We start from the raw sequence: 17,822 nt of genomic DNA, 5'->3' as shown, positions 1-17,822 counted from the left end.
AATAAGTTCATTTTGTTTTAGATACTTACCTAAGATACTTAACTTGCAACAAGATTTATGAAATAATGTATGACTCTACCGCTTCACCTCCGCTATTGGTTGAACTCATTTGTTCGTGTAATGATTATTCTTGCCGGTCTTGTTACAATAGTTTATCTGACCTTTACATATGTAATTAATGAGAAGCATTAAAATACTAGTTTTTATTATTAATTCTGTACAATTACGTACCTACACCGCTCTATCTTCACACATATTAGCAAAGTATATTTAGCCGAGTTTAGACTTGCAAGCAAAATCGTGCAAGTTGCATTACATTGCTGCACTCGATTGACACTACGAACTCGTTGGCTTTACGGCCACGCAATGTAATGCAAGCTGCACGATTTCTCTTGCAAGTCTAAACTCGGCTTTTGATTTGCAAGTATCAATAACCTAATCAACAAAAAATTGTAAAACCCCCGACTTTGTCACTTCATAGTTCAATATCTCAAAAACGGCTGAACCGATTTTGATGAAACATGTCTAAGAACCATTGCTAGAAAACCTGCATTCAAATAAAAAAACCGCATTCAAATCGGTTAACCCGCTTAAGAGCTACGGTGCCACAGACAGACACACATAGCGGTCAAACTTATAACACGCCTCATTTTTGTGTCGGGGGTTAAAAATAACGGTAGGTAAATGGAAACTTTTATGCCGCATACTTATCACGCACCCGTAGTTTTAAACGTTATAAAAATGAAATCCTCGTATTAGAATTGAGGTCTAATCAAATTACATTGTGTTTTTGCGAGATGTTATAAATTTATATATAATAATAATAATGAAATAGACTTCTATGTTTTATTGTGCAATAACATTACATTACGTTACATATATGTGCATGCTGCATAAATGTTAAATTGTGTTTTTTTTAATGCAAATAAAATTATTTTCATTATTTGTTAAGTGTTCAATTAGTCAATTTAACTAGTTTTTAAATAAAAAATGATTGCATTATGCACCGAGTGCCTTATCTTGTAGACTGTATAAAAGCTTATAAATTAGGTACGGTCAAGGACTTTGATTCATGCATGAGCCGCAATGAAACCTTTTCAGTGGAAAAGTCATTACGATTTTCATTGTTAGTTAATGCGTTGTCACTATAACGTTTACTGTGAAATGGTTCCATGGTTGCCCATGAATTAAAGTCCTTGACTGTATCTGAATAATGTGTAATTCTCGATAAATAAGAAATGGGCACCGATAGATAAATATAATTCGCTCACAATTCGGCTTTTGTAAGAGAATCGATGTATGCATGTAGATACTCCGATTAGCACTCTAATCTGGGGGCGCGGCAGTGCCCGCGCCAAGTCGAGCATCTTTACTCTTACTGGCTAGTAGCTATAGGAATTTTTTTTTGTTTCGTTTTAGTGCAAGCTTAATTATATTAGTATTCGGTCAAATTGGGTCAAGTACTGGAAGACTAATTATTGAACCGACATCCAGTGGACTGACTTGGAACTTGGTGTAAATAATGTATGTTGAATGACAATGCAAATACAGTCAGTCAGCAAAAAAAACTTGTCTATTAAATTCGTTTTATTTGAACTCTTTCGATTTTAGTACGATTTAAAAAAATGTGTTCATCACTTTAATAGTCTTTATAGCAATATTAAATCTTATTACTTAGAAGATATTCTAGCTGTAGTAAATTTTATCCGACAGTTTATTTAGCTTAAAATATACCTATACCTATATGTAAAAATATTTGTTGTAAAATATAGGCAAGCATCGAATTCTGCTTATCAACAAACATTATATCAAGTGTAAAATATAATTGAAGTGTGCTTTAAGCTATAAATGCAACTCTAGAGGAGATAAACTACGCTCCAACTAAAGACAGCAAGTCAAATTAAAAGTGAAAGGGCATCGTATCACTGTCAATAATTAATTATTGTTACTTCGGCTTACATTATTAAATTTGTGTAATAAATCATGTATAAATCATTCGTAAGCATTTTTATTAATTTTGTCGCATTTAGTCGTGTACCGGCCCCCCGCGCTCTGGGGGCCTCGGCTGGGATTCACTAGCATAGTCAGCAAAGCTCAAACCGAACTCGAAACCGAAAATGTCTCCCACCTAACTTTGATAATGTGATAAACCTTTCTAAGATTGTTTTGGAATCTTTTTGTATTTTTTATTTCAATTCCAAATTTTTACTTTTACGGTCATCCCGTAAAACCTAAATTGAAAATACAAACTGAAATATAGATGCACAGAAAAACCAGAAAAATAAGACCAACACTGGGAATCGAACCCAGGTCCTCGGTATTCCGTTCCGCGTGCTATACCGCTACGCCACTGTTGGTGGACACACTGTGGTTGGTGTTGGTGTAGATTCGATTCCCAGTGTTGGTCTTGTTTTTCTGTGCATCTATATTTCAGTTTGTATTTTCAATAAACCTTTCTTCTTCGAATTCTTTATCGACTTTGTTTTGTTGCCCAAATATGTATTTTATTGAGTAAGTAGCTTTACTTTTCTGTGCCCTGCCTGCGTGCGTGCCTGCATAAGTATTTATAATACCGATACTTTAGTATTTTACTGCATAAAACCTGTAACAATTTACGGCCTCAATTTCCTTTTGCACCGGAGCATAGGCCCTGATAAATTACAGGTAAAAATTATCTTATTTATTGTACACTGCGGGTGACACTCTTTATCGGCCTGGATAATACCGACATGGAAATACCGAACGTTTTTCGTTCACACACCCATACAAGTAGAAGCTCATGTCAGTTTACACGAAAAACAGGGCAGGTATTTCCATGTCGGTATTATCCGGGCCGGTAACGAAGTGTCACCCGTACACTGTTACACAAGCGTTATTCATAATTTAGGTGTGTAATAAATAAAAAATACATCAATTGATAGCACTTTTATTCACTTGGTCCATGATTTATATCACACATTCAGTCGTCTATATCAATCTATAATAGCACAACTATTTGTATATAAACCAAAACGGTAAAAATCTTCTCACAATAAACCCGCACGAGCATAATAGTATGGCGTTCATAGTGAAAAGATGCGAGTTAATATTCAAATAGTTGTCAAGTCATGTCAAGTTAATGCTTATAACAATCACATCGCGTAAAAATCATTAAATATATACATAAGTGACGGCACACAACGACTTTTCGAGGCGATACAGTAGCAATAAGATATTGTCATATACTGACGCGATGGAATCACGCGAAAATTAACAAATTGATAGGTACATTACCTAACATGTAACCCATATTCGCGCTGACTTTGATACTTATAGCATTAGCGTACCTAATCACATTAACCCATTCGATAATGCGGAGAGTCCATACGACATCGGCACAAATAAAACGTATGAATTATATCGGATCCAATATTTGATGATATCGGATCGGACACTGAACGGCAGCTATATAATTCATACATATTACTTGCTTTGATATTGTCGGACACTTATATCGGATTGGATAATGTGCTAACGCTCTTTTGCTCGCTACTGTCTAGCCGAAAAAGGAAAGCAACGTAATTGCTCTAAAAAGTGTGCTACAGCATGAAGCAATATCGTGATGTTAACAAAATAACAAAAATAATTCTAAGTTAATACACTCAGTGCTATTAACAAAAATGCAACATTGATTTAATAACATGTAGCTATCCATTTAGCTGTCTGCGCCCGTCTGCTATTTCTCTCAGAATTAAAGATTACTTTTATAATAATGCTATCTACAACAGGTATGGCAACATAAGCTTTAATACAATAACAAATATGAAATAGTAGGAATCTTGAAAACCGATAGCTTGTAGCTCGGAATCAAAGACAGATTACTCCAAAGCTATTACTAAAATAAAAGTACTGGACCGAGCCCAGTTCTTTAATTTCTTAAAGTTTTTATTAATTGTACTTATTGATAACTATCAAAGAAATTCGAGCCAGCAGCAATTATAAAAAAATATCTCTAATTCTGAAACATCTCACTGGAGCTCTCACACTGAGTTATAATGACAATTACAAACAAAAATATTTTTAGTCGTTTTTAAGCTTCAGTCTTCAGGCTTATCTATACATATTGATCACAAGTAAATAATCTCCCCATCAAGAGAATAGATTTATATTGCACAAATGTCCTTTCTCAAATATAATAATATACTTAGAAAACCGACGGCCGTGAAACTAAAAAATAATATATTTAAATCACGCTAAGCCGTCAAAAACGTGGTAGTTACCAACAAAATGGCGTCTTCATTTGTGTCAACGAACGCATATCAGCCATAGTAATTGGTAGGTATCGTAACGTGTGTTATCTCGCGTAACACATCAAGCTCAAAATACGGTAACAATTTTTTGGGCTATCCCCAGTAGGCGCACTTCACGTTTGTTATTCGCACTAACTACAGGTTTTTTTTTCAGTAGTTCGTAGTGCGAACAAAGGGTGGACAGCTGGATATAGCTCAATCGTTTTAAAATTTGGGCGAGTTAGATATGTATCAACTCATTTATTTTCATTTTGTAGGCAAAGCTGCAGAAAAGCGTTAATGTTACTGCGTAGCGTGGTGTCTTGCATATCACCGCGTGCAGGTAATTGACATGAATTAATATTATTGCTATATATAATTATTATAAAAAAAACCTCGGATCTAACTAAATATTACACGTCGTGTTGTTTGTCCAGCAGGGCTACTACGAAACGCGAAACTCGAAGTTCGTATCGTACCGTCCCTCTCGCTCTCGTATTAAATAGTATAAGTGTCAGAGGGACCGCACGACACGAAATTCGAGTTTCGTAGTAGCCCTGCAGTTAGCTTGATTTCTAGAACTTTTCGAATTATTATCACTGGTGTACCACATATGAATGATATAGATAGTGTATTGATTGGTTCGCTTTATCGGTCAAGGTGTCCTTTTCTTACTTACTTAGTAGGAAGAGGATGCACTGATTGACAAGAACCTGATTTAAATAAAATATTGTTGACGTCTGCTTTCTCTCAACATGTGACAGAAATATATTTTATTAAATGATATTGAAACGGATAACTCACGTCTTAAATCGAGTTTAGCTCACTACGCGCCACGTGTTGCCGGCGAGTCGCGTGCTCCTGAGAAGAAGGGCTACGAAATAGCCCGAAACATGTCGAGCTAAACTCGGTTTAAGACGTGAGTTATCCGTTTATCATTTAATATGAGTGAGTCTCACGGTAGTTTCATGTTCAGAAATATATTTTGCCTAAAATAAGGCAGAGCTTCTAAGGCATTTATGCATTCAGCGGCTACATTCCAACGGTCTCGCTTGATAGAGAACAACTGAGTACATTCTTAAGACCAGTTTACACATACTAGAATAACCGTGCCATACATTACGGGGGCGCAAAGCTAACGAGTCTTAAACTCTACCGAGACCTGCAATTAAAAACTAAAACGATTTTTGTTGAATGTGTGAACTGGGCTTTAGCTCGATAGCATTAAAAATAATTATAAATAAAATAGTGTTGTTCTTTAGTATAAAGAGTAAAGCTTAAGCCTTTAGGTGCGTTCATCTCCTGAGGTCCACCATTTCCACTGGCGCAGAGTTGTCGATGCGGATGTGGTCGACAGTCTGGAATATAACGCAGTATTAAATTTAACAAATAGTCATAAGGCTGCGTTTCCACCTGCGTTTTTATGAATCAATAGAAACGATTCATTTACCTATTCTCGCACAGCACAGCTCTAGTGGAAACAGCTGAGCGGATAGGATAGGCAAATTGAGCGTTTCTATTGGTTTAGAAAAACACATTCCCCGCAAAACATCCACGCACACTTCTGGTGGGCACGCAGTCAAAAGAATGTTAACGAGAAAAAAATATTTTCTTTTTTAAATTTCAGCATTGGTGCAGGACTGCATCTTAAGCTACATACAGTCTAGAGTTAAAATTAAATGGTTAAACTAGTGCACTAATTAATACTGGGTTAGCAGTTAACTCAATAATTTATACAGTTAACTCTAGACGGAACAAGCCCGCCAAGAGGTTAAAAAAAATATACATAACATTAGCATATTTGGATGCTGTTAACCAGTAGTGTGCTAACCCTGACTAATTCTGCAATACATTATCAACCCTTAGAAAAGTATTTTTACAGTTGACATTGTATTGCAAAATGACAGTGGGTTGACTTCCCGGGTGAAAGACATCATATATGTCCTTCCCAGTGTCTCAAACTATCTCCATGATAAATTTCATCTAAACCGATTCAGCGTTTAAAGCGTGAAGAGATAACAGACATACAGAGTTACTTTCTCATTTATAATATTAGTAAGGATTATCGATTATCGATATCAATCTTCGCTGTAAGCGACGTGATTGGGTACGGGCATAAGCCCGGTTTACTCGTAGACTTGCAAGAAAAATCGTGCAAGTTGCATTACATTGCGAGGCCGTAAAGCCAACAAGTTTGTAGTGGTCAATCGAGCACCGCAATGTAATGCAACTTGCACAATTTTTCTTGCAAGTCTAAACTCGGCTATAGAGTTAAACGAGAATAGCAGTATTCTGCGGTTTTATCTACCATTTAATTTGAAAGAAATCCAATCGGGTAAGTATTTGGCATTTGACAAAACATTTAGCTTTTTAAATTAAGATTTTAGGTCACCTAAAGTAAACGTACGAGTGCTCGTCGCTGTCCTAATAGTAGGCATCTTCAATCTTATGTCATTAGCAATAGAGATAACAGTAGGATGTAGTCTATTGGACATTAGCGTGTCGAACACTTAGACGTTTACCTTATCGAATTGTACCTTGTTTTGAGGAAAAATATAACTGTTTACTGATTATCGATTCTTTCACCGAATCAAGTAGTCTTCGTTAAAAAATAGACTACCGAATGCAAAAAGATACGGCTGTAATGACAGTTCATATTCAACTTTATTACAATTGAAAAAACTATGGGTCTCTTCACACCAACTGCAGCGGAATCGCGGGAAAATAAGAGCAAAAAGACGTTTTTCGCCCTCATTGCGTGGGTGGACATAAAGCGATTTTTGATCGGCTAAAGTTGATTTCGCGTATGGGTAGACCCTAAACCCTTAGCTGTTGGCTTTTGTATAACTTACGTAGAATTTAAAAACTAAAATCAAGTAAATAAAAGGAAGTTCCTTTGGCCCTTAATGCCCGGCTACACGCAGCGACTTGCATGCGCAAACGGCTTGTGCAATAATTGGAGCAAAAACTGAATTGCGTCCAGTACTTAGCCATTTGAGCGATATACCCATTTACCGTCTTAACGCAAATGCTTGCTTGTGCAAATTGGAATTTGTGCAAGTATGATTGAGTGTGTAGCCAGACCCTTAAGGTGACATAACCCAAAAAAAACTTACATAGAAGAGCGGCGGATCGTTCGGATGGGGATGGAAGCCACTCTGCCGACAGTTCGTGATGTACTGCATGCCGTAATCGGGAGTCAGCGCGAAGTACCCAGTCCTGGAACAATTTATAATAATAACCATTTTTTTTTTCAAAATTACATTTGAACATTACCTTAACCTTTACGGTCTTAGGATAGTCTAATTCTTTTTTTTTATTCGACTGGATGGCAAACGAGCAAATGAGTCTCCTGGTGGTAAGAGATCACCACCGCCCATAAACATCTGCAACACCAGGGGTATTGCAGATGCGTCGCCAACCTAGAGACCCAAGATGGGATACCTCAGTCCTCAAGTACCAGTAATTTCACCGGCTGTCTTACTCTCCACGCCGAAACACAACAGTGCAAGCACTGCTGCTTCACGGCAGGATTAGCGAGCAAGATGGTGGTAGTAATCCGGGCGGACCTTGCACAAGGTCCTACCACCTGCAAAATTATTCTGCTGGTTCTTTAGGGTTACTCCAAATGATAAACAGTCTTGTAACTTGACTCCATTTGTTATCAAGTACTCGTAAATGTTAGTTTGCGGTGGCGAGCGAGAGACTCAGTAGTCTACAGACCGGATGGCTAGCGCGTGTTAGCCATATCGCAAGCTAAGCAATCCTGTGTCCTTACACGGTGAAGGATAAGAACGTGTGAGTGAAAAACTGCACACAAATGCTAAGAAATTTACTGGTGTGTGAAAGTGGGAGTATTGGAACTTACTCGTTGTACTTAGGCGCGGAGACGATTGCGATAGCCTCGGGCATCATGAGCTGGTAGGAGCACTGTGTGTGGAGATCCACAGAGGACAGGAACGCCGTCTGCGTCGGATGCGTCTGTGATCCACAACAAACATGTAATAAGGGACTGGAGTGATTCATTGTATATTTATTCAAATATTTTTTTGAACACCGATCTACACTTGGTTTGGATAATGTATTAAACTAAATGTAAACAAAGCAACGTCAATTGGTATTGTTTTTTCAATTTTCAATTCAAATAAGTGCCCAAAGTCAAAATATCTTTATTCAATTTAGGCTATAACAAGCACTTATGAATGTCAAAAAAAAAACTAAGTACCACCGGTTCCTCTGTTGAGAAGAATTCGGCAAGAAACTCAACGAGGTATATTTTTTAACTCATCGAGGTATATGTTGAACATTGAGGTATAACGAAACTGGGCACGTATTTGAATATCGAAATTTAATATATCTAAAGTTAAAAAGTCGATGGTCAAAATATCGAAAATTAATATCATTTTATCGAAGTCTGGAATTCCTAAACCGAAACATCAAATGGCTAATATATAGAAAGTTCAAAATATCTACAACCGAACTTATATCAACGGAATGATCGATATGTTAATATCGAAACACAAAATAACAACCTTCAAAAAAACAAATTTGAAATTTCGAAAATTAAAATAGCGAAGGATTGAATGCATAGAACTCGATTCTGGTCATTGTTTTGGTCATAGTTGAACCTAACACGCTGTTTAATTTCAGTGTTGCTACTTACACGTGAAAAACAATAGTTACGTGTAACACGAAATTTAAATAGTGCACTCTTATTGGCAGGGCCGGAGTATAACCAAATCTTGGGCTCCTTTTCAGCCATTTGAAGATCATCAGCTCTTCTCTTTTCAAGTTCAATCAAATAAATTGACAGCATACGTCGAAAGGATGCATATTTTACAATTAAATTTTACTCTATGAAACATCTTAAATATCTTCTGTCTCTATTATACTTCGTTTTTTAGCATTAAAAATAAGTAAGCGATCTTGACGTCGTTGAAAAATAAGTCACAGCAAATATGTAACAATTAGCAATGGCATATGATCATTTACGTGCTTTTGGTATCATAAGTAATAGTTACTGCTTTTTTATTTTCATTTTTTAAGAAAAAGATTGTTTACCCTTTTTATAATGCTAAAAAAACGAAGTATAGAAGCGGGGCCCCTAGGCAGCTGCCTATTCTGCCTAATGGTTAAACCGGCCCTGCTTATTGGGCCATCCAACTAGTAAAAAAGTTAGTTACGTGTATCCATCCGAGGGTGATCAGGTTGTGTTGGTCCTGGTAGAGGAAGATATCCTCCTCGTTGTTGGTGCTGCAGGAGTCGGGGGTACCCGTCTGCTGCGGGATGATCACGTGCGTGACTTTCAACTGGTCTCGCTCCTGCAAGCGGTCACAAAAGGCTACGTATGTACTCGCATTCACTAAAACCGCGACCTGTGGCCGTATTGTCTGATGCCTCCTCCAGACTACCCGCGAAGTTCCTCGACCAAGTACCTACTCGGGGAAATGACCGAAGTACAGATCGAGTTGGACGAAGTGCCTCTCCACACTATCGTATTCGCCTAACCCAGTTCAATGAGGGCTAAATAAAAGACAGGCGATATCGCTAGATGGCGTTAGTATCGCAAGGTTTTTTTGACGTTACGGTCTTGCTTGCAATTGGCTGATAAGTAAATGAGTCAATTGCAAGGAAGACCGTAACGTCAAAAAAGCCTCAATACTAACGCCATCTAGCGATATTTCGCCTGTCTTTTAACCCTCATTTCGCGAGCAGTGTGGAGGCGGCATAACGCCCGAGCGCTCGTGACATTCACCATCTCTTTTATTTGTACGGTCAAGGACTAATTCATGAGCCACCATGGAACCTTATCAAAGGAAAAGTGATAACGATTTTCCTTAATTAATGTTATGTTAATTAAGAATGTTCGTTGGTGGCTCATGAATACGGTATTTGACTATTTCGTATATGTTTTATAAATTAAAACTACACAATGCCTGTTATCGAATAAAGAAACAATTTTTAAGCTACCTTTACAAATAACAAAGTTATGAGGGTTTTAAATTCAAGATTAGACAGAGAAAGACATACTGGCATGTGACGTCACACGCCAGTACCGCCATACTTTCTGCATAGAGAAAAGCGTTTGAGGAAGAGACAGGTATATAGATTTTTTTTTAATTCACTATAAATCCAATTTTTAACCGATTTAAGTTTTCTCTTCGCTAAACACTGTCTGTATATCTATATTTCCATAATAATATTAAGATATGGCAAATTCAGGAGTTGTCAAATACCGTATTAACTCATTGTACACCGTGTGACAGAAATAAGCGTTGAAAACGATTGTGATTCCGAGTGCGTTAGACTAGGTCGCCAGTGTTGGGTCGTTACCAGCACGCCGGCGAGCACGCCGCAGGTCTCGACGTCGCGCGCCGTGTTGGGCGCCGCGAGCCGCGTGAAGCGCGCCGGCAGCGCCGCCGGCACCAGCACGGGCCGCAGCCGCCCGCCCGACAAACCGCCTGAATACGAGGACCCGCTGTCCCGGAAAAAATAACCACAAGGTTAATAGTAGATTGATAACCAAGGGTGGAAAGTGACCCATTTCACCCGAGATATTTCTGGCGCTCGAACGAAGTGAGAGCACCAATAGTTCGAGGGGAAATGGGTAATTTCACCCGAGTTAGACACTCTAATTTTAATTTCGACTGTGAGGAAAGTAAAATACTACAAAAAAAATAGAATAATTATAAATTGAATTTACTTATATCCAACCTCCAACGGTACCTTTTCGGCCACTTGCCACGCAATATATACACAACTGGAGGTTGAACGCCGAACAAAAAAGTTTGACCTTTATTACTTATTTATATATTCCATCTCTTTCTTTCACATTTCACGAATGACTTCAATCTCTTTCTTAACCTAACTAAAGAAAGAGATGGAATATGTTCGTGACGTAATAAAGATCAAATTTCTTGTTTCAAACGGATGTTCGGCGTTCAACCTCCAGTGTTGTATATAAGCTCCTTGGTCATGACGCGCATCTAGATGACCATGCCAAAACATGAAAAAAAAGTGTCATTGTTGACGCCGTGGCTAATCGAAAAATTAAAAAGAATAATACTTTCCACCCTAGAGATGAAAACGCAATTTTCCACCCGGCAATCTACCCATTAAAATTAAACTTTCCGAACAGGAGAGATGCAAATAATCAAGCCATTATTTGGCATGTCTATTAGAAAACAGTAAATCCTGCTTCCCACTTATCATCATCATCATCATATCAGCCGTAGGATGTCCACTGCTGGACATAGGCCTCCCCTAAAGACCTCCAGTTGGCTCGGTTGGAAGCCGCTTGCATCCACCGTGAACCTGCGACTTTAACCGAGGCCCAATTGCATAACAAATTACAAGCTAATGGTATTAGCCATTTTGTATTGACATTTACTAATATTTCCTTGTAATTTGTTATGCAATTGGGCGCTGGTCATCCGTCCACAGTTCCACACGACTTCCCACTATCCCGCTAATATTATAAATAAATGCGAAACATTGTAAGTCTGCTTGTTTGTTTGTTACCTTATCAAGTTTAAAACGCTGAAGGAACCGATATAGATGAAATTCGGTATACAGACAGTTTGAGTCCCGGGAAAGAACATAGGATAGTTTTTACCCCTGAAAATTGTATAGTTCCCGCGGGATAGCGATAAACGAATTCTACGCGAAATAAATAAATGCGAAAGTTTGTGAGTGGGTATGAACGGCTGGACGAATTTGAATGAAATTTGGTAAGTAGATAACTGGACATCTGGAATACCCTTAGGAATCTTGCCCCGTGTGGAATGGGGCATTAAGGTTCACAATATAAACAGTGAGAGCACTGACTGTGCGGGCGGTATGAGCGGCGGCGCGGGCTGGTAGTGGTGCGGCGGCGCGCGCGGCGGCTCGCTCGCGAAGTCGTCGGGGTACAGCACGCCGTCCACCGGCGGCGCGCTCGGCGTCGACGCCCACTGATCCTGCACACATTCTACCTATTATATCCAGTACAACACTGAGGGGCTGTTTCACCATCCATTGATTAGTGTTAGGGCTGCCATCTCTGAAATTTGGCTACCAGGACAAGACGCATGAAAAACCCGGATTTTGGAGCCCGAAACCCGGACATGTCAAAAGGCTTAGGTTTTTGTTAAACTTGATCAGTAGGTATAATAAAATATAGGCCAATAAAATAAGATCCTTATAAAACGATTTACAGCTTGCTGGAAATTAATTCTTCAAAAAATTCTAATTGCATTGGTCTAAAAATTAAAAATATTTTTAAACCCGGACTACAAATGAAACCCCGCCCGGACGCTCCCCGGACGCCCTATAAACTAGGACAAATCCGGGGAAACCTGGACGGATGGCAGCCCTAATTAGTGTTAACTGGCGGTTAGGTGTGATGCCGTCTCTATTTGTATTGTTCGAATAGACGGAAATGGCATCACATTTAACCGTCGGTTAACGCTTCCCAACTCTCAATGAGGGTTTTTCAATGTTTCATTTCCCAACTCTCAATGAGGGTTTTTCGACAGGCGAAATATCGCTAGATGGCGTTGGTATCGTGATGTCCGTTTGACGTTTCTGTTACGCTTGTGATTAGATATTTCGGCTGTCGAAAAACCCTCACTATCTCTGAAACCAAAAATTTTTCTCAGTGTATTTTCTTATGCTTTTATAGAACACAGTTTTTAGGTCTATTTTATGAAAGTTCCGAAAAAAATATAGTCCTGTGTTGCCAAATGAAACATTTGGGAAACGTGAGTTGAGAAAAGGCAGAGAATCCCAATAGTTTTTTTTTACCAACGTTTTTTTTCACAATCGCGTTTTTCCCAATTTCAATTGACACAGAAAAACAGATAGGTTTAGGTTATGTTATGTTTGTACAAATACAGAAGTAGGAGCTCGATGTGAGCGTCTTCTGTTGACGCTTTAGTAAAAAACCACAGTGGGAAAAAAAGCATTTGGGGAAAAATGTGAATGGAGATTTTGCTAATAGCTAATGATTTTGGTAAATTGATCTAACCAGCCGATAATCTAACTTGTTTTTAATACATACAGTATCACGCAGATGTGGTGTGGTTGGGTGGTGATCTTGCTTGTCCTCATCAGCTTGGAGCCTCTCCGCTAACTTGGCATCCTCCTGTTCTTGCTTTCTTCTCTGCTCTGCAGCTATACGTCTCTTAACCTGTTGTATTGCATAAAAAAAATACGATTCCAGAATTTGAAACTGTTGTCAGGCCAGATTCCAAAATATATATAACTAGCTGTTGCCCTTGGCTTCGCCCTGTTGTTATTTTTCTAAATTTTCTTTTTTAAGATCTTGAATCGCTTAAATCGGTCCAGCCATTCCACGATTCATTTTTATTTATATAGATTAGTTCATCAGTTGGATTTTAAAAAAATTGGACACTTTCTTTTGACAATTAAACAAAAAATTATGAACATATAGTTAGTTGAAGTTCCCAAGTGTAATGTAACCTCATTAGTTCTCATGTACTTTACAAAGTACAAATCAATTGTAAGAATAACAGCCAAATGTACTTTTTTTTTTTTTATTCGACTGGATGGCAAACGAGCAAGTGGGTCTCCTGATGGTAAGAGATCACCACCGCCCATAAACATCTGCAACACCAGGGGTATTGCAGACGCGTTGCCAACCTAGAGGTCTAAGATGGGATACCTCGCGTGCCAGTAATTTGTACTTGGTGGAGTACAAACTTTTCAATGAAATAAGAACCTTCCAAAATCATAAAACTTTGAATTCTTGGCTCGGTTTGTAGAACTATGCATGGTAAAAAACTCAAGACTTAAAAGGGTAACATTATACTTTTTACAACAGAGATACATCACCGGTCCCCTATATCTTTATCTGATTAAACTTAAGTTAATACATGTAGCATACACAACACACCTCATTTTCATGGTATAACTTGTGCTCTTTGGTGAACTGGTCCATCAGTTTCTGCTTCAGTTTCTCTGCTTTAGGCATTACCTCCTTCAGCTTAGCTTGATTGACACTTTTCACATCCACAGGGACGGAGGCATAGTCCGGATGCTTTCGCATTTTTTCCAAGAACAGTGTCATGAATTTCATGTACAATATGTATGCATTCTCGAGACTGCCCTCTGCTAGGTAAACATTTGCCATTCTGACCATTTCTAGACCTGATCTATAATACCTGTAAATTTATATATGATTGATAAATTTCTGTGCTTTTAGAATTATCATCATCATCATCCCAGCCTATATACGTCCCAGTGCTGGGCACAGACCTCCTCTCAGAACAAGAGGGCTTGGGCCATAGTTCCCACGCAGGCCCAGTGTGGATTGGGAACTTCGAATTATAAACAATGCATTTAATAAAACCTTTTTATTTGAATTATGCACAACTAGAGCTCTTTACCAAGATTTCGGTGCCATTATAATTAAAAATGTGACAAAAGCTGTAGGTTGTAAGCTGTTTTAAAAAAATGTGCATCCATATTATTTAAAATTGTACTGAAATTAAAACACAGAAAGAACCATCATACAAAACATCCACCGCAACTTTCCTATGAGTCATAATAACACGACTGACATGATGCAAGATTTTTTTTTCTCTAGTAACATATTCATTTACATATTATTCTCCCTAATGAATCAGTGGGTACATGATCAGAATGTCATGTCTGAGTCAAATCAGGCCTGTTTAATTATACTCAAGGCTGCAAGGTTCCTTTAAGTTAAAATTAAATATAAATTACAGGATTGTTTTAGCACTACCACTACTACTAAAAAATAATACAATTATGGGCTTACCTACGAGGAGGTACGTTAGGATCTACCTCAACCATGGCCCCGTAGGTCGCTAGCTGCTTCACTCGCACTGATGGTTCCAATGAAGCTAAGTCCACATGCGGTTTAGGCCGCTTCTCGTTTTGCATTGTTTGATGAATAAAACAAACACTTAATGATAAAAGGTGATCAATAATGATAAATACTGATACAGAAGATCAATTGCTATCGCGATTTTTAGTGTTGACACTTTTTTGTATTGTAATTCTATTCTTATTTAATGTGTTTATCATTTTACATGTCATGCATGTGTCAGTGTCAAATTGTCTGTCAGTGCTAGATGTGAGACGTATTTACTGGAATAGGTTTTTGGAACAGGTTTTGGCTTGGACGCGTGAGTACGCGTTCCCGCCCGCTATTCTTTTAGCGTACGAGTATTTAGGAGTACGGCGGCTGACAACGTTCCGCAAACTTGAAAACAAGTGCGCTCGTCGCGTCGCGCTCGGAATTATTCGGTAAACGTCGGAGAACTTCAGGACTTCGAGTCGCCGGGATCGCTCGACTCGCCTTAGCCACCTGCGCCTGCGCGATGAAATGAATTCCAGGAAAAAGGAGCGGAGCGAGTTATCTTATCTTATCGTTTGTTCTAATAACACTTTTAGCATGAACACAAAAGGGTCCAGTTTCTTTTGATGACATTCTTTGTTTTGGTGTGATAGTACTTGTTGTCTAGTCTACTTCGAATTTGCAATTTTAAAAACAAACAGTTGCTAGCCGAAAAGTGTCGAAAATACAAGAAAGTGGGGTGCATTTAAAATTGTTTTTATTAATTATAATATAATATTATCACGACATACATGCGCAGAGATTGCACGAAAATTAAAAGGGATATAGATCGCTATATTATGAGTTAATTTGAATAAATAAAAAAAATGTGACGTGGAATTCGATAGTTCGATATTTGTAAAACTACTAAAAGGCGTATTAAGTATTAGGTGTATACGCAATCACGGGAGCGCATTTACGGGAATCATTTTGTTTACGCAATGAGTCAATTGAGTTAAGTACTCGTAGATACTCGTGGACCTAGTCTTTGGATCAAGTATTTCTGTGGACGCGTACTCGCAAGACTTAGTCCGCGTTTCGCCTAGTACGTCTCACCTCTAGTCAGTGCCTTGCTGTCTCTGTCTGACTGACAGCGTCAATTCTTTTTGTTTTTTCCCTTTAGGCTAGACAAAGGGAATTGATTGATGCTATGCGTACTTAGTGATATAAATATGAATGTATCATTCATTAGGTTTAAGTTACAGGCACAGTAGGGCTACTACGATACTCGAAACTCGAAGTTCGTGTCGTGTGGTCCCTCTGACACTTATACTATTTAATACGAGAGCGAGAGGGATCGCACGACACAAACTTCGAGTTTCGAGTTTCGTAGTAGCCCTGCAGTTAGGCTACCCAACGAAGGAAAATCAGGGGGAAAAATTCATGTACAATTGCTGACCCACAGAAAAAGTTTACTAAGACATAAGTAATCTACATAAAATTCTCTAAGTATAAAAAAACCGGCCAAGAGCGCGTCTGACACGCCCGAAATAGGATTTTAAGATTTAATTAATATTATTATTTAAATATTTTACCATTACGAAAAAATAAGTACTTAATATTTTCCTAACTAACTTTCTAACTAGTTTATATATGTTATGTTTGTGGTTTAAATAGAGGGGCGCAATTAAAAAAATAACTAGGTAGGTAGGCACATTACATAGAGTAACGTTCGATTCTCGACTTATTCAGGTTGTCTTTTTATGGCATGCATGCACAGTTTACGTTTTGCCCCAAATTTTAAGGTCAATATTATTCAACCTACCTACTTGCATTTTTTTGCAAATCAGGATCGAAAATTAAATTGGTAAGAATTATTTTACTATATTTTTAAGAATTATTTTAGGTAATTATATACTTAGTACTATCTTTTGCCCGCGGCTTCGCCCGCGTGGAATTCGGTTATCGCGCGCTGCAGCAGGGCTACTACGAAACTCTAAACTCGAAGTTCGTGTCGTGCGGTCCCTCTGACACTTATACTATTTAATTCGAGTTTCGTAGTAGCCCTGCTGTGCCCTCGGGAACTGTGCATTTTTCCGGGATAATAAGTAGCCTATGTCACTCTCTGACCCATTAACTATCTCTATGTCAAAAATCAATGAAGATGGACAAACATACACACAAACATACAAATACACAAACACACACACTTTCGCATTTATAATATTAGTATGGATGGATATGGAAGTGTGGATAGCTAATCGTTGTCAATAGCAAGCCAAGCAAACTCATTTTAATTTTTTAAAATTTAATAGCTATAAATATTAGGTGGTACATACTTAATTAATTCAAAGGTATATAGATCTTCGCAAATTGGAGCCTGATTCAAATGTATATCCCCTCGTATCTTTTCTAAATCTTTTTGAATTTTTTTGATAATCAGCAGAATTTGTGCTTATTAAAACAGCCGTGACTAGAATTCAGTTAAATACCTACTTTTTTTAGTTCCAACATACGAGGGGATATTCTTATAAGACTTTATTTTCGTAAAATGTACCTACCTTGATGCGCTATAGCTCGATACAAATCGTCACCTTATATTAAGAAATTTGTTACTGCGACAAGGTACAAGTACATAACTAAAGTAGCATTGACGTTGACTAGTTATTTAAGTAGGCACCTATTTACAGATACCTTTATAACAAATAAAGACACAAATTAATAATGGACACCAAAGTATAGTAGCCATA

At 38.0% G+C, this 17,822-nt stretch overlaps 2 protein-coding genes across 2 annotated transcripts in view; one reads left to right on the top strand and one right to left on the bottom strand.

The window, feature by feature from the left end:
• Positions 1 to 2,910: 2,910 nt before the first annotated feature.
• LOC141427340 (STAM-binding protein-like A) lies at positions 2,911 to 15,529 on the bottom strand. Its single transcript, XM_074086675.1, has 9 exons — positions 15,052 to 15,529; positions 14,164 to 14,431; positions 13,309 to 13,437; positions 12,096 to 12,226; positions 10,602 to 10,746; positions 9,452 to 9,589; positions 8,137 to 8,249; positions 7,385 to 7,487; positions 2,911 to 5,626 (listed from the first exon to the last, which is right to left on the bottom strand). Exons 1-9 carry the CDS (start codon positions 15,174 to 15,176, stop codon positions 5,564 to 5,566), a joined length of 1,215 nt encoding a protein of 404 aa, XP_073942776.1. The 5' UTR covers positions 15,177 to 15,529; the 3' UTR covers positions 2,911 to 5,563.
• A 1,336-nt stretch (positions 15,530 to 16,865) lies between these two features.
• LOC141427337 (uncharacterized) overlaps positions 16,866 to 17,822 on the top strand; it is a 52,734-nt gene continuing 51,777 nt past the window's right edge. The window contains exon 1 of the mRNA XM_074086671.1: positions 16,866 to 16,939. The gene's annotated coding sequence lies outside the window, so the exon portion shown is untranslated. The remainder of the gene's footprint in view (positions 16,940 to 17,822) is intronic.

This window comes from Choristoneura fumiferana, chromosome 4 (genome assembly GCF_025370935.1).
Source record: "Choristoneura fumiferana chromosome 4, NRCan_CFum_1, whole genome shotgun sequence".
Classification (NCBI taxonomy): Eukaryota; Metazoa; Arthropoda; class Insecta; order Lepidoptera; family Tortricidae; genus Choristoneura; species Choristoneura fumiferana.
This window is presented reverse-complemented; position numbering and strand designations above follow the sequence as displayed.